This window comes from Scophthalmus maximus, chromosome 10 (assembly GCF_022379125.1).
Source record: "Scophthalmus maximus strain ysfricsl-2021 chromosome 10, ASM2237912v1, whole genome shotgun sequence".
NCBI classification, from domain to species: domain Eukaryota; kingdom Metazoa; phylum Chordata; class Actinopteri; order Pleuronectiformes; family Scophthalmidae; genus Scophthalmus; species Scophthalmus maximus.
This window is the reverse complement of record NC_061524.1, coordinates 17806264-17833199: the sequence shown is the minus strand read 5'-3', so window position 1 is coordinate 17833199 and position 26936 is coordinate 17806264. Positions and strand designations below refer to the sequence as shown.

Sequence of the window (26936 nt, the reverse complement as noted above, 5' to 3'; positions counted from 1 at the left end):
TTTGAATGCTTTTCATTATTTTCTGTCAGACAAACCCGCATTAATCCCCAGAAAAATGGCACAAAGACCAGACGCCAGGATTTGAGCAATGTGCTTTTTGTCCATTAGCCTGCGTTGGAAGGATAACACAGCAGTAGACCAAAACAATTTTCCAAGCCATTTCGCAGGTGGGCCGCAACAGAGCCATTACCTGTACACGGCATAATTGACAGTGAATGCCGGAGTTTCCGTTAATTGATTACTTAGGCCTGCAGTAATGGAAATGCAAAGCCTCATTGTGTCTCCCATAAAGCCCCCTGTCGGGAACATTGCCACACAAAGACAACCAGAGGCAGACCCAATAATGTCTCTAGATTTTCCCCCAGGGACCCTGACATGTGAAGAGCTTGCAGACTGTTTGAATCCAATGCATGGTTAGTCACCTAAATGCTGGTCAGACATTTAACACTATTCTAGCTGATTCGAAAACAGAATAAAGATCTCAAAGTGAGCATGTGCACTCTGAGGAAATATAACTTCATTAAGAGTATGCCTATAGTTGTTGTGTTTTTCTTCTTCTTTTTTCTAATCCAGGTTGAGACGTGGATGCGGGGGTACGAGCCCCGCTCCCCTCTCGCGCCGGATGCAGCCTCCAGCTCCTCCTCTGATGCATCGTTTGCATCAGTAGTACTTTGGAACACTTGTCCGCGCGCTGCTGCGCCTCTCTCCACAGTGCACTCCGCGGACTCCACGTCGCCAGGTGATGCCGGACGGACGCCCGAGAGTGAACATGGTACGTTTCTAACACGCCCGGAGTCAGGATTTAACGTAGAATGGAGACGCGCCTCGGTCGATGTCTTTTTATCATTTTCTACGAGTGGATCTGGCTCTTCAGCCTAACTTCCATCCTGGGCGGAACAAAGGCGGAGGTGAGGTGCATTCCCTCGTGCCAGCCGCCTCTCGTCACGGCATTTCCCCGGGAACTCTCGGCGTTGGATCCGGCCAATTTTGGCGAGGCACCTGCCAACGAGGAGGTCGTTGGATTTAACGAAGAGTCCCCGGGCGCCACAGGCACCGCCGGTGGGGATGGAAAGCACAACGTTGCGGAACTGACCCCGGGCGAAGAAAGTTCCAAAGTACCGCCACGGTCATGGGGAAATAAAACAAGTTGCCCCCAGAAGGACGCGTCATGCGAGCAACACAAACTTTCCCACTCGGAAGGGTTTTCTCGCGCGTCGGTGCCTGTTCCTCAGGACGCAACCGAAAATAGCACCGGCCGTGCAGGGCGCTTTTATGCAGCGCGCGGGGAGCAGGTCGACGTGGCCGCAGAAGAGGACAAGGATGTGGTCAGTCGGAGACGGACGCGTAGGAGCGCAGAGACCTGGTCCGGTTTCAGACCCGAGGGCGAGGACGAGGCTTCGTTTTCGGACCAGGAGGAGTTCCGGCTCATAAGTTCGACGTTTGCCCTCAGCGGGGACACGGCGCATAACCAGGCGATGGTGCACTGGTCCGGGCAGAACAGCAGCGTAAGTTTTCGAACGCGCTCCAGATTTACGCACGAAGCGCTTTTTGACGCAGTGTGGTCGGTGTTCTCTCACACAGTCTGGTGCGGTCAAAATGTGAAGCTCGAAGTTTATGCTGTGAATTATGTAGCAGACAAGAGGTTTATAGAGATACAATTAGAGATTTGCAGTTTGAAGAAATCAGTCTGGTCTCTCTCTCTCTCTCTCTCTCCAACACACACACACACACACACACACACACACACCCTATTAATGATATTGTATTGATTAGCTGATGTGGCAGGTAGTCTGAAAAATCAAAATAATACAAATTCAATATTCTGCATTTGAGTTCCTTTGTCGCTCCCTCTTCCATTCATTCACTGTTTGGCACATTGTGCGGTTTTTGGCAGTTGGCTATGGGCATACATTAGTTAATAAATGAGATCAATAAACCTCACTGATCTCTCTCGAGCATTATGCTTTGCTCAAAATATGAGTGGAGACACTAAAAGGTTGGGCGCACAGCTCACTGGCTGATACACCGAGTTCTTGATCAAAAGAGTTAATCAGATGTTACATGTCTGGGAACACCGAGCTACTGTTGGGTGGAGGTGATTTTTTACAGCTTAAACAGTAGATATTTGGAAATAATATTACTAATACAAAATTAAAAAAAATAGTGTTTGTATATACAGAGAGAGAGAGAAACATTTCAAGGACTAGTTGAAAACCAACAGAAAAAGATTTTGTTTGTATCCAGGGGGACTGGCATTCCACAGTTTGAGAACAGTAAAATGAAAACGTCTCATGTCCATGGTTCTGAATTCCCAATAAGCCACAGTGGAGGATGTGATTGAACACGAAGGCACTTAGAACATCAGGGAGTCTGCCATGTATGCTCATCTGTTAAGTGCTTTATGTACAAGCAATGGGACTTTAAAATCAATTCTTAAAGATACTTGGAGTCATGTCAATTTCAGCTAAAACCGGACTCTTTTTACAAAAATCGTTTTGGGTCAGGAGTCAAGGAGAAGAATTCATATTGTTTGTAGTAGACATTTCAGTGACACCAATGAAAGGAACAGTCTTTCCTCCTTGAGATGTGAGCATGAGTTGGTTTTGGGGGGATTTTGCTGGCTGAAAATAATTTTTTAAATGAAAGAATGCTGATCATATGGTGCTTGGGCTTGATTTGGGGAGGCAGAGATCCAAGATAGTTGTGCAGCTATCTTTTTGTTCTTGGGGCCAAAGCAATAGCCTTGTCGGGCTGAAAAAAAAAATTACTATCATTGGTGATTCATCTGCTGATTAGTCTTTTTTTTCTTTATCTTTTGGATATATAAATGAATCGTATTGTCCTATTCTGTATAATCTGTGCACAAAGAGAAGTCATTGTGTTTTTATGGGGCAGTTGAATGCTGGATTTCTTACTTGTTTCCCCCTTTTTACATTTCTTATGCTAAGCTAACATTTCTTATGCTCACCTGCTAGCTTTATCTTAATATTAAGCATATAGACATGACGGTGGTATCCATCTTCGCTTTATTACCTATGCCTATTACCCAGAGAGTCAAACCATTGACATTCACATGCAATGCAACTCAGCCGAGCCATTGTTTGGTTCATGTTTTGTGTGGGTTGGAGAAAATAACCAAATATTTACTACACTGTTTGGGAACTCTGTAATCTCATTATCTTGGGGTTATTATGCATCTGCAGAAAATTAAACTTGCTGAACTTTTAACTCCACCCCGTTTGGACCGAAATAGTTATGTGACACATGCAGTTGGTGGACAAGAGAATTCATTTGATGTGTAATTAATATTAACAAAATATATAGTTTGGCCACATTTTTGTGGCGGTTTTGTCATCCAGTATCGTGATACGAGACTGTGCTCATTTGTATCGTGGTTTCGGTCTCGGTCTCGGTTTCAGAATTGTTGCTCATCCACAATAAACTTTTAGTGATAGTGTTCTGGGTCTCGAGTATAAGGATCAGCAAGTCATACATAATAAATAAAAAGTCTGAAATACTATAAAGTTGTGTTTCTAATTAGTAACAGTCAGCATTCTTGGGTTCATTTTACCAGGATTATATCAGAGTCTCACCCCGGTCACTTTTGATTCTAATGCCACGTGTGTGCGTTCCCACTTCTGCCACATGCCACACCCTCTGCCGCTGTGTAGGTGCACGCTGGATCTAAGAGACGTTTAACACAACCAGTCCCATCAACAGGCAACCCTGTGCAGGCAGAATAATGGGAGAGAGATATTTTGTTCAATGTAAATATAAATTGTGACAAGAACTGCCTACAATGCCCACACTCACAATATGTCCTCTCGCTTGTTAATGTGACTCAGTTTGTGAGGCATAGTGTTGCTCTGTTGTGACACTGCAGGCAGTTGTCCTCACATGGTGACTTTGTCGTAAATGGAATCAAGTTTTCAGGCAGGCCACACGCCAAACTCTCTGTGCAGCCTACTAAGATGTGGTTGTTGCCAATTCTGAGGCCTGAGAATTGGTTTCACACATTACGCCTACAGGACAGCAGACAGTGTGTACATACAGCCTATGAAACTCAGTGTCTGAACTCATAATTGTTTCAGATTCAATTTCGTCATTAATTTGCTGCTGAAATCAAGTCGGTGAATCTCATAGCTCTTTCTTTATTTATCTTCAATTTGTCCAATTATCACAGTTTGAAATGTCATTTCAGGTTTTTACTCAACATAAAAACAAAGGGAAATGCAAAAGAGTTCTCGGACCATGTGCTGCTACCACATTCACTCCTTACTGTGCTTATTATCTATTACATAAAACAATTCAATAACTAGTGAGCTCCCGCCTGGATGTAAACAATTAAACTGTAGCAATTAATTAACACGCTTCAAGGATTTGATAACATGTATAATAGACACAAAATCCCTGACTGATTTTGTCGATTGACAATTCCAGTAAAGTTATTACATCAAGACAGATGCACCCTACAGCACTGACTGAAAGAGAAAACAGAAATTAAACTCAGTTCTAAAATTAGACGGCCACTCAGAGAACGTTTACCTCGACCATCTCGCCATGTTAAAGTAAGTGAAAAAATGTTTTTCCTGGATCCGCCGGTTTATCCAGTTCCACTCCAAAATATAATGGGTTCCTTGTTGGGTCATGCCCCACCTCTGCACAAAATTTAATAGATTTTTTTCTTTTTTTTCCGAGTAATCTTGCAGAAAGTTAGTCAAACAAACAGCAATGAAAGCGTAACCTCCTCGGCAGTGGTAATTTGTTGTACTATTATGGATTTTATATGCCTGCTCGACTCTATTGTGACATTAGTGCAAATGAACAGAACACTGTTAATACCAGGACATGTTTTAGGATGAGACTACATGGGTTGTCTTTCGATTCAATTTGAATGAAAGAAATTGAAAAGGTGACGGCCCTGTTTGGCATGAGTTCCATGTGCTCGAATGGGTTTTATTCAGGTGCTCTACATTCCTCTCACAGTCCAAAGACATGCTGGTAAGGTGACAAAGTCAGGATTGCCACTAGGTGTGAATATGTTTGTCATTCTGTGTTAGCCCTGTGACGCTGTCAGACTGTCCTGCCCAGTGCATGCTGGGATAGGCTGCAGCCCCCCTTGACCTTGAACACATCTGTCCTATTTTGTTTCCACTTAATCCATCTTTTTAGAAAAGTCGTGTGTATAATGTTGATCATCAACACAACAGCCATAAACGCTATACAAGCAGAACACTATTATTGAAGAGATATCCAGTTGACATTTTACAGAATTAAAAAAACTTTTATTCTAATTGTGGTACTTCTGTTCTAATTGTGTTCAGATGCCTTAAGTTTGAAGTAGGACTGTGCTCGACTAAGAAATTTGTCAAATCAGATTTGGCTAAGGGATGCTAACAACGCTAACGACAGATCGAAACTATGCATTAAGAATATCTGGCACTAGATGTCAAACAAAAGACAGAGGCTTTATCGTATTGAGTTGCTCACTCGGACTCACCCTGGGTCCGGGTGGAGGAAGAAGTCTGGTGACATAATCGTAAAGTCCATGTTAGGGGCACTTTTTTGATAGGTCAGCAAAACACAGTGCCAGTCCACAACTTCTAGTGGGTTGTGTCAGAGGGTAGGAACAACAATGGTTGATTAGGTTGGAGTACTTGCTGGCTAAAGGGCTAAACCAGCTCTGGTCTTCACTATTAAACGTCCGCGTTTGGAGCCTTTGTTGACTTTTCCCATCTCCAGTTAAGAGATTTCTACTATTGGGAAGCTAAGGCTCTACAGGTGAACATTGTAATATCTCAATATCATCATGACCCAGTTCATTATTTTCATTCAAGGTCCAGTGTGCCGGATTTAGGGGGATCTATTGGCAGAAGTAGAATGTGATAGTCATGATTATGTTTTAATTAGTGTATAATTACCTGAAGTTTGAAAAGCTGTTGGGTAGTCATTACCTTAGAATGACCTACGGTGGCCCTAAAGTGCAAACCACAACAGCAAATCACACAACATGACAGCAATTCACCACAACAGCAACTCACACAACACAACAGCAAATCACACAACACGACAGCAATTCACCACAACGCAACAGCAACTCACACAACATGACAGCAAATCACTCAACACGACAGCAATTCACCACAACAGCAACTCACACATCACGACAGCAATTCACCACAACACAACAGCAACTCACACAACACAAGAGCAAATCACCACAACACAAGAGCAAATCACCACAACACAACAGCAAATCACACAACAGCATTGGTGAGACTGAAACAATGCAAGTCAACATTCACTGTTTCTTCATCGGCAGTAAAGGGGAAAGGTACTGTGTAAAGAGAAACATATAAAGATAGGAGCTACAATATGTATTGCCCTCACTGCGTTATCACTCCATTATGTTCATGATAGTCACACCATAACACCGGCCCGGGACGTCTAGCAAGCGAGCGGTTCCAAACTGCGGTGAAGTTAGTTACAAGTTGAATAAAAAAACTAACTTCACCTTTGCTGCTGTGTTGTGTGAGTAGCTGTCATGTTGTGGTGAATTGCTGTAGTGTTGTGTGAGTTGCTGTTGTGTTGTGGTGAATTGCTGTAGTGTTGTGTGAGTTGCTGTTGTGTTGTAGTGAATTGCTGTCGTGTTGTGTGAGTTACTGTTGTGTTGTGGTGAATTGCTGTAGTGTTGTGTGAGTTGTTATTGTGGTTTGCACTTCAGGGCCACCGTAATTACCCCCTTATGTATGTACACAATGCGTTCATCAGGATCTGCATCAAGAAGGCCATGCTTCTACAGTAGCCCAGAACAGACTAACCAAACAAGGCTTTTTGCATTTTGACGTTACTTTATGGCCACCGTAGCCTCTCCTACATGCTCAGGAGGGGAGGGGTGTTCAGTTGGTTGTACAGTGTATTCAACTTCACAGCTAGATGCCACCTAATTATATGCACTGATCCTTTAAATAATTTTTTTCATGTTTTCTGAAAATTATCTATTTATTATTTAATTAAATGTGTGCGACTTTGATAACATTTCCAGAACAAAAACATGAACATTGGATGAAGCAAGTTTCAAAACACTTATTTCATTTTGTTGACAAATTAGATGGATTTTTTTCCACAGACTATGAGAAAAAAACTGTCTGTTAAAAAGGCATTTAAATGTATCCATTATAAAAATTACCTTCATTATTTTTCGAAAGCACTATTTACAATACTGTGGACGATGAAAAGGAAAATGGCCATGTTTGGATCTGATGACATTGTGCAGGGGAGAGGTGCAATATGGTGCAGTCCAATGATCGTGGATCTGCATGTTGCATTAGAATGAAAGTCTGAGTACCATGAGATGAACTAGCTGTCAGTGCATCCTCTGTCCATTCACTGCAGACATCCATCCCATTCCACTGAAATTATTCAGTTTTATTCAATTATTAATCTCCACTGTCCTGTGAAGAGCGAAAGGCTGCCATACCTCGACTACACATGCTTGAGAAATAATACTTCCAGAGACATTTCTGTTTTTGAGTGCCAGTGTCCTTTGTCTGAGGGAAACAGAAGTAAATGATCATTTTAAAGCTCAAACATCATACAGGTTATTCCAGGATGAAGGAAAAGATAAATGTTGCTCCTTTCAAGATGTAATTTACAAGACTTTATTTTGATTCTGTCAATTCTCAGTCATTGTGCTGGGGGAGTAATGGATGTTAGAAATTGTTCTGTCCAAACTCTCTGTGTAAAGTTAACTATTAAAGAGTTTTACAATGAAGATGGGTGACTTGTTAAAATCATCCTCAATGTGAGTTTTGTGCATCATATAACAGTTTTCAACAATGTCAAATGCAATTTAGGTTGTAAAAGTAGCCTGTGGAAAATATTTATTATTAGGGAATGAAAAAGAGTTACAGTAAACGTATGGCTTGAAATATTCTCCAAAATTAAAAAACGGGGAGCTCAAATCAAGCAATATGATTGGTTCACAGCCCTGGTATACTGAGCGTATACCAGGGCTATGACATTAAATGAGTTTGCACAGGTCCGTATCCCTCCGCGACTCAGGAAGCAACGACGTGAGTACCGCTATGGAGTAGCTACGGAGTGAAGTTGAGGAAATTTACGAGAGCTCAAAGCACACGGTCAGCTTGAACGGCCTGCCAACTTAAATTGCGGGGCGAACCCAGCTAACGTCTCGTAGCCTTCTTACTGAGGAACGCTACAGTGTGTTGCATAGCAACCACCGTGCACAAGCAATAGCTCACTTTAGTCAGTGATATACGCTTATTATACCACAGCTTCGCGTCGGGCGGAACAACGCCCCTTGACTGTGGTATAATGAGTATATTCCACGGCCTGTGCTACTGCTTAAATAACTTGCTGTGTTTGAAGAACTGGAAAGTTGAATCTTCTCCCTTTGTAGCTAGTTCCTGTTTTGCCAGAGATACCACTGAACAAAAAGTTCTGGAATCACAGTGAACACTCATCAGCCGAGAGGAAACAACACACAAAATGATTAATTTAATACCTTCAAGAATATAAAATTTACTTTACTGATTTTGACAATGTCAGTATACAATGCATCTTACTTGAAAGGATATAAAAATATTAAATACAGGATATCCATCTATCCAGCATCTGTACCGCTTATCCTTTTTGGGTTGAGGAGAGAGGCGGGGTTCACCCTGGACACGTCACCAGCCCATCACCAACAACCATTCACGCTCACATTTACACCTACAAGCAATTTCGAATCTTCAATTATCACAATTTGAACAGTCTTGTCTTTTGACAATGGGGACCAGGATTCCACCCTGAAGCCTTCTTGTTGTGTGGCCACAGTGCTTACCACTGCACCACCGTGCAGACTTGTATGTTAGGTTAGGTTAATGTTTTGTTTTTTTTCTCTATGTGGCAGCCCAACATTAGATTGGCAACCTGTGAAGCATGAAGAATGCCTCTCGCAGGGTAACTAATAAATGAACAAATTGAAGTTAAAATATGTCCTATGTCATGATTTAAATGAAAATGATGTATTCAGAAAAGTGCAAACGTCAGAGGCTGCAAGTGGCTCGAATGCAGAGTTCAACCTAGACAACCGACCTACCTAGACAACCTAGACGCCGACCAAAACCCCAAAGCGGAGGAAAATCAGCGTTAATTTGGTGGTCGCACTGACGTCTGCCTGATATCTAGCAGGCTAAACCTCTGGACGTGTCGGCGAACCCAAATCCTGTGGTGTGAGCTGAGCTGTGACTGGCCAGTGAGCACGTCGACCGAGAAACCCGGGGGGAGGATCTGGAGCACAACAACAGCATTCTTCACCCACATTCTCTGCCTTTTCCTTCTCCGTGTTTCCGAACAAATCATCGTGCAGACTATTTGCGGGGCTTGTTTCTGTCGTTTTGTTCGTTTCTACAGCAGCCGATGAGAGTGTAACCTCGAGCTGGATTTAATGCCGAATCCCATACGACAAGTTATTTCTCTCCGTCCACACAACACACAGAGCAATTCTATTCTAGTCAATTCAATACAATTGAAGCCATGACCTTACAATATTATAGAGAAACCCGGGAGTTCCCACAATGAGCAAACACTTCGTGACAGAGGAGAGAAAACACTGGAAGTATCCTCTGGCAGAACTGGACTGGAATCTGCGTCGAACAGTAGGGGGGAGAGATCGAGGATACATTGTGTCTTTATCAATAATCATCAATAAATGTAATAAAAAAAAAGATTACTTACTTGTTTTTTTTTATCTACGTGGCCACATACAACAGAGCTATGATTGGAACCACATTTACTTTATTAGTTGTCATATTTAACAATTCTTAAACTAAGGAGGATTCTATACGTGTAGGAGATTTCTTAAAAAAATATTTATCGTGTAGTGTCACTCAGCATTTATCACTTTTATTGAAACCTACAGGATAAACACAGAGGAATTGGAATATATATATCATTTTCAATACAAAGTATACTGTTTTGATTTCTGACAGTATTTGTCCTAATATATCAGTTTGTCTTATTGTCCTATTCCTGGCAGAAAGAAGATTGGGTCAATTACACTAGAAATTGCTGCTTGCCCTTTTACAGCAATATTGAATTGGGTTGACTGTTAAGGTCATGTTGGAATTTATTGAACTTGTTCAGCGCTGGCCTCTCCATGTTGTTCCTTTTTGGAGTTGGGACTTAAAATGATCATTAGTTGAATTCAGAGTAGTTCTTCATGCCACTACCCATGCACCTGGATTCTGCCTCCTCAGCATATCATCACAAACAGCCCTGTTTTGGACGCTGATTCATGTAGTTCCCTGCGTATAGCCATGCTGACAAGCCTGTGGCCGATGCTGTCGGCGTGGAGCTCCAGCTCCCCTCTCTGCCTGGTGGCTGTGATGGACGGGCCATGGGGGGTGGGGCTGGGTGGATTGTTTCAAGGAGTGAACCTCACACGTCCTGCTAAAAGAAACATAAATACATTCATGAAATACATAATGATGGGAATTCTTTCACCACAATTCAACATAAGACCAGTACAGACAGAAGATTTATTTCCCCGACATATTTTCGGAATGTGACATTGTTTACATTGCATGGACAAACCGAGGCGCTGGTCTTTCAAGCGCAGCATGCAGCTCTGCACAGAAACTGCTGGCAGGCTGCGTTCAGCTCTGCCAAGCCACCGAGCCTTCCCGTGGCGAGGTTCTCCTAGAATGCCTTGAAATCCTGCAGTGTGTTTTTTGTGTGTTACCCTCCTGGGTTTCCTTGCCTCTCCCCTGATAACATGAAGCATACGTTCCGTTAAAATCAGACAAAGACTTTATACTAGACCAGAATAAATTTAATTTGCCTCGAACAATGTAGAATGAGATAACCATACCTTTTTTTTCGTCATAGACACGTCTTGGTATTTGCAATTCTTCGTGACCACTTCAATCAAACTTGCATTGTGCAGGTTCATATTGGTGTTTTTTTTGCGGTAAAAGCTTCAGAATAAGTGTGGCAGCAGTTTGTGACCAAAGAATCAGTTACAATATGAGATGATATTTCGACAACTACCAATTCAATTTTACCACAATCTTTTAAATGTATTTTGAGATTCTCAGCTGGTTGGTGTGTTAATAGAACAAAGTCGGTGCCCCAGAAGATGTTTTGGCCGTCGCTCAGTAGACACCTCATTTAGTGTTTCCGAACGCTTTTCATTTTACAGTGGCCACCTGCATCACTTGTTCACATGAATGACGCCATCTGGCTGCTGTAAGAAAAGCCTCGCGTTCAAAACCATAACTTTGATTCACTCACTGAAGTTTCCTCCTTGGATTTATAGTGATGCATTTTGGCAGAAGAGGAGGTTTCAAACACTACTGCTGGTGAGACTAATAAGACATATGGATGAGGTAGAAATCCTTCCCCCGGGAATATTTATCTCATCAGCTGTTTTTTTTACCTTATTTACGTCAGCGGAAGTATACTTCATCAAAGTAGCTCTTAGTTCGTCAACACTTGACCAGTCTTTCTCCATCTCACTCAGATTTTGAAACCCCCCCCCCCAATAAAAAAAAAAACATCATTGCACAGTGGTCACAACTTTTTGGATCGATTGAAAAACCTACCCACTTGCTGTCTAATCTTGCCTGCATTGATCAGACCCCCTACTCATGCACGCTGAAGCTTCCAAGCTCAGCAGGCAGCTGCAGCGGAGCTGCAGAACTAGTCAGGGCTTTCATTTATGGTGAAGAAACAAAGGACGTGGGGAGTGCGAGCCCAAGGAAAAAGGAAGCCGTTTCGCTCGACTTATCAACCGAGCTGCTTTTTTCGCGCGGGGTCTTTGTCTCAGCACGACGAGTCCAATAAAGTCAGACACTGGCTGTTCTGCGTGAGAGCCGCAGCTGTAACACGGAGTACGTGCTTGCTGTCCATTTCAATTCCTTGTTTGATGCCGTGTTCATTGATCAATAGTATATTCCTGTCTGAGAAGATGACAGAATGTTGCCACCAATCACACTGTACCTGAACTTTATCACTTCAAGAATTTGAAGAGAGCTTAAAAAACATGACAGGAAATGTTTTATTCACATTCCCCAAACTTAGGGGCATTAATTCACTGTGATTCCCTATTTTCATTTTCATACATAAGGTATTATCAGGACACCAATAGTTTATTTTCTGTGATATTGTAAAGTGGCTTTATAATTTATGATTGCAGTGACCTGCTATCCAGGAGAGAGCCAACAGGCCTAACTTCAAACAACCTAGCTTCAGCACAACATCTGGTCTACGAGGAAACGCTGCCTCTGTTAATGAAGTGATATAAATTGATGTGGCAGACAAACGCCTCTGTGCATCATGTGTCTCACTGAGGTGGTATTGATGCATACGTGTGGATGTGCTTTGGTTCCAGTGGAGTGGGTTGCGGGGCCATAGTCAGTGTGATGGAAAAAGACAATTCTTTCTTTATTGAAAGTGTGACGATGTTGTTTAATGTGGTGGATTCATCAAGGGAAGAATCAAACCAGCCCCCCGGGGTCTTTGAATTTGATTTGTGACCTGTTTTTTAATTGTTTCATTCCTTGAGAGACATTCTCTGCCTCACTGTTAACACTTCGGAGGTGTTAATATCTTTTTAAGTCGGTTGTTCTCATCCTTCTCCTCCCAATTAGTTTGTTGCAGCTGTGACTTTGTCACCAGATACCACCAGGGCTTTATTTTAACCAGCTAATTGCACAGTCTAAAGAGCACAGTGCAAGTGTATTCAGGGCCTCTCCCGATCCACTTTTGATGGTTTATTGGGAGAAAAGAAGTTTAACCAGTCAAAAGAGTGGTCTCTTCATTAGGCATGGGTGTGTTTATGGTGTAACGTGCGACAAACCAATCAGATTGCCTTCACCCATTCCTTTGGTAACAAGGTGACATATTATGCTCATATTCAGGTTCATACTTTTAATTTGGGTTACCCTTTGAAAAGGTTAACATGGTCTAATGTTCAGAAAGAAAGGCATTTGTGTTCTCACACTGCCCATTCCTGCAGCTTCACTTTTCACCCTCTGTCTAAAACACCTGGATTTCTTATAGCACCCCTTACGATGAACCCCAGTCTGCTCTGATTGGCCAGCTGGCCCAGTCTGTTGTGATTGGTCAACAGATTTCAAAATGTGTAGGAAATGTCGCGCCCCTTCGCCAGAGAAGTGAGATTGTCAGATTGCAGGCGGGGTAACCCCAAATGAGTCCAACTGTGACATCAGCGTGGGAGAGAAATCTGAACCAGATGTTCAGAGCCAGACTGCAGGGTTTAGCCAGCTCACAAAAAACTACAGGGTGGTCTTTTTTCAGTTTGTGGGCCAGCAGGCTCCACAGATACACCCATTTATGTGCACAAACACTAAAAAGGGATTTTTGCTTCTATGTCACCTTTGAAAGCTAAGGGAGAACGCTTCTCAGCAGAGCAAAACACTTTTAATTTCGTTCACAAGCAGACAGAATATCCATAATTAAAGTGTAGCTTTAATCTTTTTTTTTTCACATGAACAAGAGAATGCAGTACTTGTGTGTCACTCACTGAAATGAGTGACACTGAGTTTAATCACGGAATTCTGCTGCTCGTCTCAGTCCTACAAAGAGTTTTGATGTTCAAGGGGTTTCACGGCTCATAACTAATGTTTTGCTGTAATCTCACCATCTTAACGTTTCTACCAGATGCAGCAGTTTGCAGCTGTTTTTTTTTTTTTTAGTGAAAAAGCTGTTCAGTGTTTGCTACCTGCCACGCAGCAAACACCACATGGATACAGGTACAGGAGCGACTATCTGGAGTACTTGATGGAGCATTTAGAAGCTTAAATGCCAGACATTTCCCTGAATGATAATGTTGCTCCACGTCTGCTGGAAGAGTAAATAAGTAGTGATTTGTTAAACCAATTGCAATATCACATATATATATACTGTACGAGATGAAAAATATGCCAGTGTTATTTACGGCTCCTTGCACTGCCTCCAAGTGGCAAAAAAAAAAAAACACAGGTAATGTTTGTTTAAGGAAAAGAGGGGGTGCATAAATTACCAGCTCTGGTTCTCCATGGGCTTGTGACTTTTAAATTGTAAGAAGGCTTAGTTCACCCAGGACAAAAGAAATCATATATACAGTATTTCCACAAACACTTGCCAGATTGCAATATGAATGGTGTTTAAATTTAAGTACAGTAAGGTGTTGCGTAAATAAAATTGTTTGCAGTGGAGTCGATGGATTATAGTTATACTATATATAAAATGACTATAGAACAACAAAAAGAAAACTTGTATTGCTGGCCTAGAACTATGCAGGCCTATTTGAGTCATTCCCTTATTTGTGGAAAATTAATAAATTTGGATTTATCCATGGTTAGCTTACTGGGGGTCGGAAACTCAAGATTAGCCACCTGCAGGCGGAAGGTAGACGCGGCGGGATGTAGTCGTGACTTCAATGTAGGATGTGACGCATATTTTTGGTGAAGAAATATTAAAACACTTATTTTATCTCACAGTATCAACTTTCGCCAAAATAAGAGTTGTTCCCTGTGAAAGAAAAAATGATATCATATACATATTCCATATGTATATATTTTTTTTCAAAGCTACAGGGAGCCAGTGCACAGGGGATGAAAAGCCGCAGGTTGCCTACCCCTGATCTAGAGGCACCAAGGCTGTGTGCGCCTCAAATTGAATTTCATCCACTTCCATTTTGTTGGGGAAGAGGCAGAAATCTTACGGTTTCTGCATGGTGAGATAAGTGAGAGAATATGTTTTTGAATATGTAATTTGGTTGAACGGACCCTTTGAACTTGTAGAACAGCCTAACTCAACATGCACTGGGCAAAAGACAGATAAACACCTCAAACATGTGGCCATGTTCGTCTTTATTGTTAATATTCCACTCAGTGGCGCCGTCACAATTGCTTTTATGAAATCGTCCATCTGTTTAATTGCTGTGGCTAAACATGATGACAGTTTTATTGATGAGGCAACTTAATTCCAACAGCTGATAAGGTTGGATCAGCGGCTGGGAATGAATTGTAATGCATAGTCTGTCGCTCCTTTCCTTTGTCCATTCTTCAAGAACATATTCCCCCTCCCCTTCTGCTCTGGTGATTCCCCCTAACTCACCCTGTCCCCTCTTTATACAACACAGTCATTTTACACCAGTAATCTCTCACCTTAAGCCCCTTTAAGTCACCATTAAGCCTCCATTCTTTCTTACATAATGATCAAACTCATCCCAGTCCATTTACCTGAAAGGTTTAAGATTTACAAAGGATTACAGGTTAAAAAAAAATCAATTTGCTTGCTCTTGGATGTCGAGTAATCCAGTTTGGAGATATGTTGGCGCTGCTGCAGGCTAATGGGGATTGCGCTCCCTGGTAGGTGACATCAAATGTGACAGCTTTGTTGGAATTCAAAGGTGAAAGGTATGCTAATGCGTATATGGCGTTATTTTTTAAGTTACGCCATTACCTGGTGTATGGTTAAAAGAGGAGCATTCTGCCTGTGATTTAAAATAGCAATGTAATGGCTTCTGTTATATGTGGAACTTCAAACACCTGTTTCACACAGAAATATCTACAAAGTGAATAATGCATCGCTGAATCGATGCGTTAACTGCAGCCACGGAGCTTCACCTTCACTTTCAACCTCTTTCATAACACACAACTCTTTTCCAGGCGGCAGTAAGGTGGATGCATTTCACATCCGACTCTAATCCTGGATCCTTCCCAAGTAAATGCATAAAGTTAATTGTCCCACAAAAAGGAAGGGGGGGGGGGGCGTATGATTTGTCCTAATTTTCAGACTGCTGCTGGTTGTTTTATTGTGTATGACAGTGTCCATGAGGGCATGACTTTTGGGAGGTATAAAAGGCCATTTTATCAGAACACCATAAATCTCCACAACCCAGTCGGGACAGTCTGTACCATAGTTATAAAAAGCTCTGTGGATTATCTATGAACTAGCCCTCATAAAGGTTTCATATACGCTCAGCGGAAAGTGATAGTGGGCTCCCAGTTTTCTCAGTCAGCTTATTCAAAAGAGGGCAAATAATTAGGAAATAAACCAAAACAGTAAAGGTTTAATTCATTGCATTATTGACAGCAAGAGGTTATTTGGAGACTTGTGGGTTTTCTGTCTGGAAATTTAGCTTTAAATAAATGTGATGCTTTTGAAAAAGTGTTTCCAGCTAAACGACAGAGTCGATTATACACAAGTGACCTGGAACTGCCTGACGTATGCAAACAGCATGTGTATGACACAATTCAGTGTCACTGCAGCTTTTATTTTTCCGAGCGGGCAAGCCCGCAGGCTTTATCTAGCAGATATGCAGAGGACTGTCTTGATTAATTTGAGCGAAAGCTTGGAAAAAAGATTTCTGTTTGAAACCGTGGGTCATTTTTTTAAATCTCTTTGTTTGCATGACAGAGTTCTTGCTTGTTACAGATAATGTTACCCCAAACACCCGTTTCATATGTATGAAATGCTGAACAAGATGCAATGAAAAAGACATGACTCTTGGTAGAAAAAGGCGTTAAGGTAGACCAAAGTTGTCATAATATTTGCCCCTTTCCCTTATATCATTGCATCACTTAGGAAAAAGGATATGCAAGTAAACATGACTTACATGCATATATGCAGCATATATATAAACACAGGCTTTGATTTAGGTTCCTACATTCTAAATAAATAGAAGCAAATAGGGCCGACCACAGTGAGTCATTCATTAATATCTGGAGTAATTTATAAGACATCTTGAAATCTACAGCTTGTCATGTATATTAAGTAAAAGCCTGCACATTGTAAACCACATAGGACTATGACACTCTTTACGACCCGTTTTCAAAGAAGGTGCCCATGATATTTATGAGCTCTATATTTCTATGCCTAGAATGAGTTATAGTGTTGACTTATTTATTCATTTACTCATAGCTCAACGGAGGTAGCGTTTGCTGTTAGTCCACGGAGTCTTAGAAATCATCACAGCATCGAACACTATGCTATCAACTTATCCTTAAGGAATATGCACAAAGTGTATTTTTACAACGAGCAGGGGGCAGTGCGTTGACACACGACAGAGTTTTGTTTGGAGTTATAATAAAGCTGTGTCTGTCAGGGATTTCAGAAGACAAGACATGGACGGCTCTGCTCTTTGGTTTGTGCACTTGTTACACTATATTGCTGCTTTTTTTTTTTTTTACCTGACGATTTACACCCTTCAAAGCTAGTAAGCTGTTTAATCTTTCTGTTTTGTAGGTGATCCTCATGTTGACGAAATTCTATGACTTCAACTCCGGCAGAGTAACAGAGAGTTCTTTGTGGAGGTAAGATCGCCTGTCTGGTATAAGCATGTGGGAAGATAGAAGATATAGCAAAATGATATATTTTAGTAGACCAAGCCCCAGAGTTCCTTTTTTTTTGCCTCTGAAGAACCGTCTTCTAATACTCAAAGACATACCAAACCTGGTTCTTATCAGCTTGATGGCATTTACTAATTAATCTCTGATTTTTCATTCACATTGGAAATGTCACACTGTATCTATTTGGAATCTCAGAGCTTATTTCAATTTCTGTCGCTGGAGTTTAGAAACAGGTTCTTCATAAGATGTCTAACAGGGAGTTCTTTCTGAGATATCTCTCTGCTGTTTGTGTAGTCATGAATGCATGTATGATTACATACTGTGAATTTCCTCATCTTTGAATCATTTTTTGGTATTAATGTCTTTATGCATGACCCAACATACATGTACACTTGTTTTTTACTTTATAAGGAGGCATTGCTAAAAGTAATGCAGTCTCTAAAACATCAGACCTACAATAAATCCTCCCTTCATGAATGTTTCATTCTTCAGTTTCTGTTGAAACTGTCAAAGAGCTTGTAGCCCGTGGCGCTGCTGAACAGGCGTTCCGATTATTTTGTTCATGCTATTCAAATTTATAATAACAACAGACACACTTCTTTGTATGATGCAACACAATTCAAAGGCAGCACAATTTGCAGCCTTCTGAACAACCATTCCAACTTGTCTAAACCTAACACAGTTTTAAAAAAAAGTCAACATTGTGACCTTCAAAAAAATATATAATGCTTTATGTGTGCGGTCACCTTCATCAAATGTGCAAGCCCAGTGTGTGGCAAAAGGAAAGCTATTACTAAAGTAAAGTATAGTATAGCCGCTGTCTTTAAGTGTTAAATGAAGAATAATGGCTGAATATTTCCCAGATGCTTTCAACACATTAAAAACAAAGATCCTATAAAAAAAACCAAAAAAACAGGAAACTGCAAATGTGTATAAAACATTACTTGTTTGTGAAATGTCACCAAGTTAATGATTAATGCCCTTGGGGGACATAAACAAACATGAAAATAACAAACCAAAGTATCATTATTTTTAATAATTATGATGATAGCATAGCTCACCACCTTGCATCGCGGGTCACACATGATACTCTTGTTTATTTTGATAATTAAAAAAATCTCCATCCCTCCAGCAAATTGCCTCATGACTTCTGCTGTTGCAATTTTCTGCTTGCCTGATATGGGTAATGATACCATCAGCATCTTAACTAGTAGGTGTTGCGCCATTCTCCTCCACTCTGCTGCACAACCTATTTAACTTCTATCCTCTAATTGAATTTTAGGTCAACTGATTACGGGACCACGTATGAGAAACTTAATGAGAAAGTCGGGCCAAAAACCATACTGAGCTACTTGTACGTGAGTCCCAACAACAAGAGGAAGGTAGGTTTTCGGGTGTGCGTGTCATGAAAACCACTGAATGTGTTGAATAAATATGTCAATTATTATCTCGATGTAACAGAGATGCTATTTTTTCAATATGTAGCAGCCCCTGCAGGAATCTGCACCATGTGTCTCTTGCATAAAGTCACTTAAGCCCTGTGGACCGGCTGCTGTCAAGGTGGCCAAGCTGATTCCCCCGTGTTCTTTCTCGTCTCGTGTCAGATCATGTTGCTGACTGACCCGGAGGTGGAGAGCAGCCTGCTCATTAGCCTTGACGAGGGGGCGTCCTATCAGAAACACAGCTTGGCCTTTGATATCCTCAGCCTGCTCTTTCACCCCGAGCAGGAGGACTGGATCCTGGCTTACAGCCACGACCAAAAGGTTAGTGTGTAGCTGTCTGGTGCCATGCAAATGCCCAAAAAAAAATGAAATATATAATAATAATAATTAAAATAAAATCTCTGGGTGGAAATAATAATAAGAATAATAAAAAAGAGCTTTTGTTAGCTTGACGTGAGGGCTCTGTCAGATTGGTGTTCTGTTGGATTATAAATCACAAGCCTGTCGGGTTGCGAAAAGAAATATTACCTCGATAAAATGATACAAAACATAGGTTGCTGTCACAGACAAAAGCATTCATTTTGATAATGGTGGCTGGCTTTCAGGACATGGTCATCATAAGCAGAGGCATCTGCCACTCGAGCCAAGGCCGCAGTTGCCAAAATAGAGACCGCCGATCCCCTGCTTCCCATAAACAAGTCATAAGGTCTGACTGCAGACCCAGACTTTGAATGGACGTGTTCTAGAGAGCGCAGAGAGGGCAATATTAACAAGGGGGACATGCCCAAACAATCCAAAATCTCACGCGCGCGCACACACACAACTGCGAGCATAAACACACACCCTTCCTTCCTCTGTGCGAGAACCCTGCTGTCTGCTCCACTCAGCGCCGCGGACATCAGCCTCGGCCTCCCCGGCCTGCTATTGGAAGACTCGGTTTTCAGAGAGAAAAACAGTCAAGGTCTGAGAAGTGAAATAAATGGTGCAGGGAGGAAGATGAAAGCCTTAGTCGAGCCAATCAATGGGTCAAAATAAAGACGCTCGAGAAGAGTTTACCTTCAGGTCTCTCTGGATGTCTTTGTAGAGCGAAAATTCCATCAGTTTCTTTTCCCCCTTTTGTCGCTGCTTGAATGAAATTAATCTCAGCTTGGTTTCATTTTGCATTTATTGATTGTCTGCCATGTCTTTTTAAAAGTTGTAAGCTCTTAGACGAGTCAAAATGATGTTGCTCATCCTTGTAAAGCTCTGAGCTTCAGAGGCCTGCCAATGTACCAAGATGACAGGCCTTGTGAATGCCTGGACACAAATTTGATGCCAGGACCATGAGCTTTACTATTTTTCTTATTTCTTATTTCTTTTTTTCTTTTAGTAACATGGCTTCAGGGTGTCACTGTTTTTTTATAGGGACGGATTCTTTTGCACAGTGCTCAGTAGTGTATATTCAAGAGACCATTAACAGATCTATGCCACACAACCTTGACAGCTCCTTGGTAATCCGGTAAACATAAATCTGGAAATAATATATCTTGGATATTTGGACTTCATACTGTAACTCACTTGGTTAATGCATTCCCCTCATTTTTTTTTTTCAGCTCTATGTCTCTGTTGAGTTCGGGAGGAAATGGCAGCTTGTGCAAGACGGCATCGTCCCCAACAGATTCTACTGGTGAGATCTACAGGCATTATTTGTAGAGTGTTTGTCTTTGTGGGAGTGAAATGCTGCAATATTTATTACATCCGCCATGTGATTGGTTCAGTTTGTCTGTTTGTCAGCAAGATTACTCGAAAAGTTTTGGACTGATTTGCATGCAAATGTTATCAAAGATAGGTCTTGGGCATGGAATAGTAATTACATTTTGGGAGGATTTTTTTAAAGGATTCTTCTCCATCCCGGGAGTTTTAGGGATTTGGGGGAAAACAGCATATAGGTGGGGGACTGCTGAGTGCTTTTGTTTGATATGCTTTAGAATTAGGAATAATGTGCAGTAGACAGACTATAGTTGTATATTTAATGTATTCAATTGTATGAAGTTTTAGCAATCAGTTCACAGCAGTCATTCATTCACAGGGGGAGCTTTTGATTTACTTGGAAAATGGGAAGGAAAATTGTCATAAAATAGAAATCAATTATTACTGTATAGTCAGTGGTGGAAGAAATGTTCAAATTCTTCACTGAAATAAAATTTCCAATGCGACAATATCCCAAACATAGGGTTTTTACTAAAAGTAATTAAAATCTTGTTTTGAAAAGTAACTGTTGACATTTATTCAAGTAGAGAACTTGAGTTTACTTTCCACCACTAATTACATTAATGGTAAAAATGTAAACTACAATGAAATATTACATAACATTTTAATGACTTGGCTTTCATCACAGAATTTCATCTAGGATAGTTTTTTTTTTTGAGGAGGCACAAGTTAATTTAATACCTGTTCAAAATGAGTTAATCCTGTTTGCCTGAACCCAAGTTAGACGTGCATCTCGTGCTTCATCTGAATCAGCTGCACATGCACAGCGTGCACCTCATGCGTCCACTCTCACTTGGCCCGGCTGTCTTTAGGCCTGGTGAAATCAACGGTCACAGTCAGTGGTCAAGATCATGTCACACATGCTACCGCACAGTTTCCAAAGTGGAGTAGTGGAAAGTCCACTGTGCCCTGTCAAATGAGCCAGTCAGTGAGGCGGTGTGAGCAATGGGTTTTATTGACCAAATCACAAAGCGCTACTCACTGATGACATCACCGTTTGTGACATCATCATTTTTAAAGCAGTCGTCTGTGTCCATCTTTCTTTCACCTGAAAATGGGACGATTGAAGCTCACTCAAAAACTTGATCATCAACACTGCACTTCCTCTGATCCTGGAAGTTTGAAGTTGATCAGAAGCGTGGGTGTCAAGAAAATTGACACACAGCAGAGATTCCTCCATTTATAGTTTTATGTTTTGGCTTTTTAAGATAATGTCCTTAGCCTCCACTGTACAAATACTGATGAATATTTGATCAATAGAAAGCAGTCAGTCTGCTTATGAAATATTGTTAGGATAGTTTTGTCTGGAAACCGAATTGTATCACAAATCAAATCATATCCAGACATTATCCATCCATTTTTTGTTTGTTTTTGTATGATATCTGATGTATACTGTATTGCACAGAACCGATTAATGACTGATGATGTAGCAGAGAGCTTCTGAGTGTCTCTGAGCTTTTTAGTGTTATTAGCTGGTTGGGATTATGGCCCAGGATAAATCCTTAATTAATAATGTTTTTTATAGTTGTTGGCTACAAAATCCTTTTCACACTCTTATCAAAAGAAAAAAAAAGGACCCGTGGATTAATCAAGGAGGATGGAGTGACCTACGGTGCAGATATATATACCTGTTTTTTCATTGATCTGGGAAATGAAATGAGCCAACATGTTAATGATATTAGTGTGGATAAAAATCACTCGAGGGAAGAGGTGATGACTAAGACGATATTAGATCAAACAAAGCACAAAAAACTATCTCTTGTTTAATGAGGCAGATATTTTTTATCCTAAAAGGAATAGAGTTGTATGACACTCATTTCTTGTCAAGGTTGAAGGGTGATCATGCTCCAGTGGTGGCTAATTATTGCCCCTGATTTATCCTGACCTAAACAAATCTGCATTCAAAAAGTGTGCATGAAATGATTCTGCAGTAACAGATTAGTAAGTCTTTTTTCACGTGTGCTCAGTTTGTAATGTATGTTGTTCATTGTGTAATGATGGACATGCATGTGGACTTGTAAGACACCAAAAATGCATTTGCAGTGGTGTAAAATTTGTCAGACAATGACATAAATGCTTACATTAAAATGGTACAGTACAATGAAAACAAAGAACTACAAAGTAGTAGTATTACAAATACAATCTGTCACAAAAAACCTCAAGGATTTTATAATCATCCACCCAGCAGTGCTCATCAGAGATACAAAAAAGTGTAGCCCTTAAATCACAGCATAATGAGCCATAAAGAACAAAAAGTTTTTCATCCTTAGATCACACGCAGCAAACTCCTGTTTCTGCAGCGAATGGGGATGTTCTCGAGCTCCAGTGTGCTGAGGGATCTCTGACTCTTTAAATTCTGTTTTACATAAGTCCTTAGCTCCAGCTGTAATTAAGCATTGATAGCCTTTTCTTATCTGAAACAGTTTCCATAGTATCTGGCTTCATGATTACACTGCAACCGGTTAGAAAAAAGAAAGAGAAAATAAGACTTTCAAAAATAAGGATTTCACCTCACTAACTCAGGGATGTTTGTGCAAAATGTCCTATTTAGAGATCTTTCTGTTGGTTTCCTGTCAGGTGCAGTTATATATTCTTTATATTTCCAGTATCTTTAATATTAATATATACCATGTATTTCGAAACTCTATTTATCATTTCAGTCAATATGCTAAGCGAGGACAGAGGTGTATGAGATTTCTTGGCATTCTGAAATTGAAGTGTGAGAAGATGATCAATCAAAAACATTGCTTATGCTTAAATATGTAAGCACTTTCTTTTGTCCTCCAGGAGATAAGTCAACCAAAATGTGTAAAAAAAAAAAAAAAAGATGAGCAGTTCATCTCATCTAAAAAAAATATCTGAAAAACAAGATTTACAATACAAACACAACATGTCTCATAGCAGACGTAGAGGTATGCGTTAGTTATGGGGGACCACTGTAACATTGTGGGGGTTTATTTAAGGGGGCTGCTGCTCACCGATAGAATTGGATGAAGTGTTTGACAGAAAGTCCATTAAAGGAGATGGAGCTTTGAGGCAATTACAGAGTGCTGAGGGAAGCAGGACAGGGGGCTTTTTATATTACAGTACAGATGTGCCATGGAGAATGAGAGGAAACCCATCTTGTGTCACAACAGCCGCTATTAATATAACAAGTGGTCACTCGTGTCGCTCTGCATCTAAAAGCCATCACAAAGAATCATTATGGAAAGTTAATGAAATGGCACAAAGTACACCAAGGTCAAGTGCCAGGCCAGGCCAGGGTTAATACAGGTTGTTGTGTTATTGCTCCAGAGAGAACAGTAAAGATCCCATGCCCCCATATCAACTTACAAATCTCTCATGCAAACCACACATGCTGCACTTTTGATGACAGCTGTGTCAGCTGTGGGCAGCTTTTTCAAGTTTATTTCATTTTGATTATAATTATACACATCATCACTATTTCACAACAAGCCTTGGGATGGCAACACATTGTTATGCCTCCTTATAAGGTCACTTGATGTTCAAAATAAATAACAAGAAAATTAAAATGGCCGGACGGATTCTCTGTAACTAAAATCAAGGTTACTTCTGACTTTTCTCTAACTTTTAATTTTTTTCAAATAATTTTTGTGGATTTTTAGGCTTAACTGATTAAAATCACGTTTCACTATTAAAACTTAAACAATGTCAACAACACTGCCGAAAATGTTAATCTTATGTTAAACTACATAACAACAACATAAACTATGTAGGTATGACTTAATGTCATTCAAAAATGCATACATGTAGAAATGTGTTTCAGATTTAGTAGTTCTCATGAGTGGATTCATATTAATCTGGCATTACTGTGCCCCAGCATCAGGAATGTTGAGTATATTTTGTCCTCTTTCACTGTTTTATAGGGCTAATATATCAGCAAGCTACCTCTAATGTTGTCAGTTTACTACACGTCAGTTTCACTTGGCAGTTACTGGATGTCATATTTAACAACAGCAAGTAAAAACTTGTTTGTGGGTTGAACACCGTTTTTATTTTGGTCAAGTGTAAATCTTTCACCTTGTAAACATTTGGCGAAGTCTCAACCTGCGTGGTCTGGCGTAACCTTCCTTGAGGTGGGAGGGTTTGCAGAAGTCTTCAACAAATCTGTACATAACAACTCATATTGTCATAAAACAGTTTGAGTGGGTCAAAAAAAAAGTATCCGCGAAAGAAAAATTAGTCTTTGGCTGTTCATTTTTTGAACTGGCCATGAGCAAACCACCAAGATTCATTCATTTTTAAGGGGACACACGGCAAAAAAACGTAGGAACCACTGGACTAAATGTATGTTGTGAACACAGTGTCACTATTAATAGACATTGTAAGCCTTTAAGTAGAACTGTAATGTTTCATGAATGTTTTTAATGTTGCAGGTCCAGACTGGGTTTAGATAAAGAGCAAGGAATGATTCACCTGGAGATCAGCGTCTCTGAAGGACGTGAGTATGAACATGATGGACGAAGTAAAATAACTGACCTATTATTAGTTAAATAATCACATCTCTCCACTCTGCTAGTGTGTATCATATCTTGTTTAAATGAGGCATCATATCAAATGATATCATATATTTTGCTAATTCCTAAACCTTGACTGTAGGGAACAGCACAGAGATTCCAGCTTCTCTTGTTGTCCGGACTAAAACTACCTCCCTGGAGCTGGCTGTGTGGAGACTCTTCATGCGATTGAACTAATTCAGTTTTCCAGAGCCAAGCTATGACTTGGCTCTTTTCTCAGCCACAGTGCAGAGATGGGGGGGGGGGGGGCACTTCCATAAGGCCCCGTGTGTTAATGCCCTGTCCCTGGGGAGACTGCCTCATTTGGCTGACGCTAACACACTGGGACAGCTCTCTGCTTTATCTATGAGCGAGAATAAGGGTTTGGCCTCCGTGGTCCATGTAATACTATCAGATGGTTTGTTTTCTACTTTCCTGTATTTTTTAGCACCCGTTTCTCGCCTACCTGCAGGGTCACAGTACATAACTTGCAAACTTCAGAATTGCTCTGATGGAAACAAGGGCAAGCCTTTCCCTGGATTTATCATCCCCGATTCCCTGGTGGTTCAGGATGAGTACGTTTTCATCCAGGTGGGTTTTTTTTATTGCACGGTGTGGCTTCATTAAAAGACAATTAAAAGCTGCGCCGCTGCATTCAATTCGCATCCTAATGTACAGTCATTTCATTAACTAAAAGGGGCCATTATCCTGGGAAACTGAAATAACGATGTTGTGTATTATACTTTGCCATAATGCACAATATCCTAATTACCACAAACCCTGAGTTTTGATAGCGGTTTGAATTGTTTGATACATGCTGTTAGCAATCAGTGTACACGGTGAAGCCCGTAAATTTTCACCTTTAATGTGATGCAAATTGCACTGTGTTGCTTTTTGTAGGTGCCAATAGGTGGCCAGTCTGTCCATTACGTGTCCTATAAAAGAAATACCTTCTACCCAATGAAGCTTCCTAAGTACACGCTGCCAAAGGTAAGGCCACTGCAAAACGATGGAGTGTTTGGTGAGATGAGCACATGCAGAGCAACAAGCAGCCGTACAAGTGCAACATTAGTTTTGCTGTGCAACACTTAACTCGTTCCTTCAGGCTATTTGCTGGCATCACAACTTATTGTGGATTTATATTGAAAATGGTTTTAAGTGGGCTTCTTCAAAAATAGTCCTAATAATCACTGACAAATCCATTGAATCGTTTTCGCCACATATTTATCCTTGTGAAAATTGATTTGGCTCTGCATGATTATATCTTTAGATCTTGTGTTTATGTAAGACCCATGTCTAGTTTTTTTAATCACTTGCCCTCCCTTCTGCATCAACAGATATTTACTGCAAGAAAATTCCTCTGTGTCAGTGTTCTCCGTAACTCCTAAGTTTTTGAAGCAGATGCAGTCAATTTGCATTTTGCACAAAAAAAAAGTGTTCTGCCCCATTTTCCATTTACTAAAGGTCTCAGCAGGGTGGCTTAGTGCTTTGAGAGCCTGTGCTATAACAACAGGAGAGATTCGGCACCCACGGTGTTGTTTCGATCAATCTATCTGTCCGTCCAACCGTGCACTGTCAAAATTTCCTTGAGAAGGACACACTTCCCCACACATCTCGCCTCACTCTGGAGAAGGGATTCAGTGTAATTAAATGGAGCCTGTCCTCATTTTCCTCAAGTGCACGTCATGAAACGCCCGAGATCTTATGGCTGACTGATTGAATGATGTCGAGAATAGACGAAACGCTGTTGTACGCTACTACGCCACTACATGTGTCGAGAGAGCTCATTTTAAATCTATTCTTCAGACCTTGTTGGCTGGTTAGTTGTCGGATCGACACAGAGACACATCTACTCATGA

At 40.8% G+C, this 26936-nt stretch overlaps 1 protein-coding gene across 2 annotated transcripts in view; it reads left to right on the top strand.

The window, feature by feature from the left end:
* The first annotated feature begins 547 nt into the window (after positions 1–547).
* LOC118284189 (VPS10 domain-containing receptor SorCS1-like) overlaps positions 548–26936 on the top strand; it is a 45529-nt gene continuing 19140 nt past the window's right edge. The window contains exons 1-8 of one of the 2 annotated variants that reach the window (XM_047335327.1): positions 548–1505; positions 17266–17333; positions 18652–18751; positions 18974–19132; positions 20404–20477; positions 24958–25022; positions 25550–25668; positions 25978–26067. In XM_047335327.1, the coding sequence (XP_047191283.1) occupies positions 813–1505; positions 17266–17333; positions 18652–18751; positions 18974–19132; positions 20404–20477; positions 24958–25022; positions 25550–25668; positions 25978–26067 (1368 nt within the window). In that variant the 5' untranslated portion in view covers positions 548–812. Of the gene's footprint in view, positions 1506–16959; positions 17165–17265; positions 17334–18651; positions 18752–18973; positions 19133–20403; positions 20478–24957; positions 25023–25549; positions 25669–25977; positions 26068–26936 lie in introns of those variants that run through there. The other variant, XM_047335328.1, reaches the window with a different exon arrangement.